Below are 1,033 nucleotides of genomic sequence, written 5' to 3'. Positions count from 1 at the left end.
TGCCACTGTCTTTTCTCAGACCCCATTGCAAGGGAACCAGTCTGTGTACCCAACTTTGTCCCTCATGGACTGTAGCTGCCTATGGACCGGGCAGTCCCTTCTATCCTTGGAGTCCCAGAACCTGGTACTAAACACCTGCCTAGTGAGTCCTTGTTCTGCGAATGTACTTAGTGAGTCATGACAGTGAGAACTGTTCTCATGCTGGGTGACTAGGAATTGGGGTGCCTGTGAGGATTTCAGAGTAACAGCCACATATAGGTGATGTCACACAGGGTGCAGCCTTTAGTGAGGTGAGCAAGCTGAGGAAGCAGTTGTGTTCTTAGCAGGGCAATACAGAGGCTCATGGGGAGGCCTTGCCAATGTCGCTTACCGCATGGCTCTTTCATTTGTACCTGAGATTATTTAACCTGGGGCCTGTCCCTGGGTCCTCTCAGTTTCTGAGTCATCTTTCCATCTGTAACATCCCATTTCTGATGAAAATCCTGACTACAAAAGATGATGGGCTCTGTCTGAGTTTCTCCTCTGTTTCTTTGTGGACTAGGCCAAACCACAGCTCACCGTTGTCTATGCTTTCTTCCATTAAACTGACAAAGTTTTTAAAAATTTCATGTACTGCAGACCTCTATGCAGTCAGCCTGATCTCCAAAGCAGGTTCCAAGTTAACTGGGGCCACTCTGTAAAAAACCTGTTCAAAAATAAATAAATAAAAATAAAATCGTGTGTGTGTGTACCATCCTTATACAAATATCAATGTCTAATTTGTAAATTTTCTTTTTACAGAAAAAGGGTTCATAAATGCTACCAGCTCACAAGAAGAGTATGAAATTGACCCGTATGAAAAGTTCTGCTTCTCAGTCACGTTTAAAGCGTACCCTCGAATCCGATGCACGTGGATCTTCTCCCAAGCATCCTTTCCTTGTGAACAAAGTGGCCTGGAGGATGGGTACAGGTGAGAGCCTGGAGGATGGGTACAGGTGAGAGCCTGGAGGATGGGTACAGGTGAGAGCCTGGAGGATGGGTACAGGTGAGAGCC

General features: G+C 46.1%; 1 protein-coding gene across 1 annotated transcript in view; it reads left to right on the top strand.

The window, feature by feature from the left end:
* The window catches only part of Flt3 (fms related tyrosine kinase 3), a 66,366-nt gene that overhangs the window by 35,011 nt on the left and 30,322 nt on the right, over positions 1-1,033 (top strand). The window contains exon 9 of the mRNA XM_028779789.1: positions 781-949. Within this exon, the coding sequence (XP_028635622.1) occupies positions 781-949 (169 nt within the window). The remainder of the gene's footprint in view (positions 1-780; positions 950-1,033) is intronic.

Source organism: Grammomys surdaster, unplaced genomic scaffold (assembly GCF_004785775.1).
Source record: "Grammomys surdaster isolate TR1022 unplaced genomic scaffold, NIH_TR_1.0 362, whole genome shotgun sequence".
Taxonomy (NCBI): domain Eukaryota; kingdom Metazoa; phylum Chordata; class Mammalia; order Rodentia; family Muridae; genus Grammomys; species Grammomys surdaster.
The sequence above is the reverse complement of the archived record's forward strand: the minus strand, read 5'-3'. Positions and strand labels throughout refer to the sequence as shown.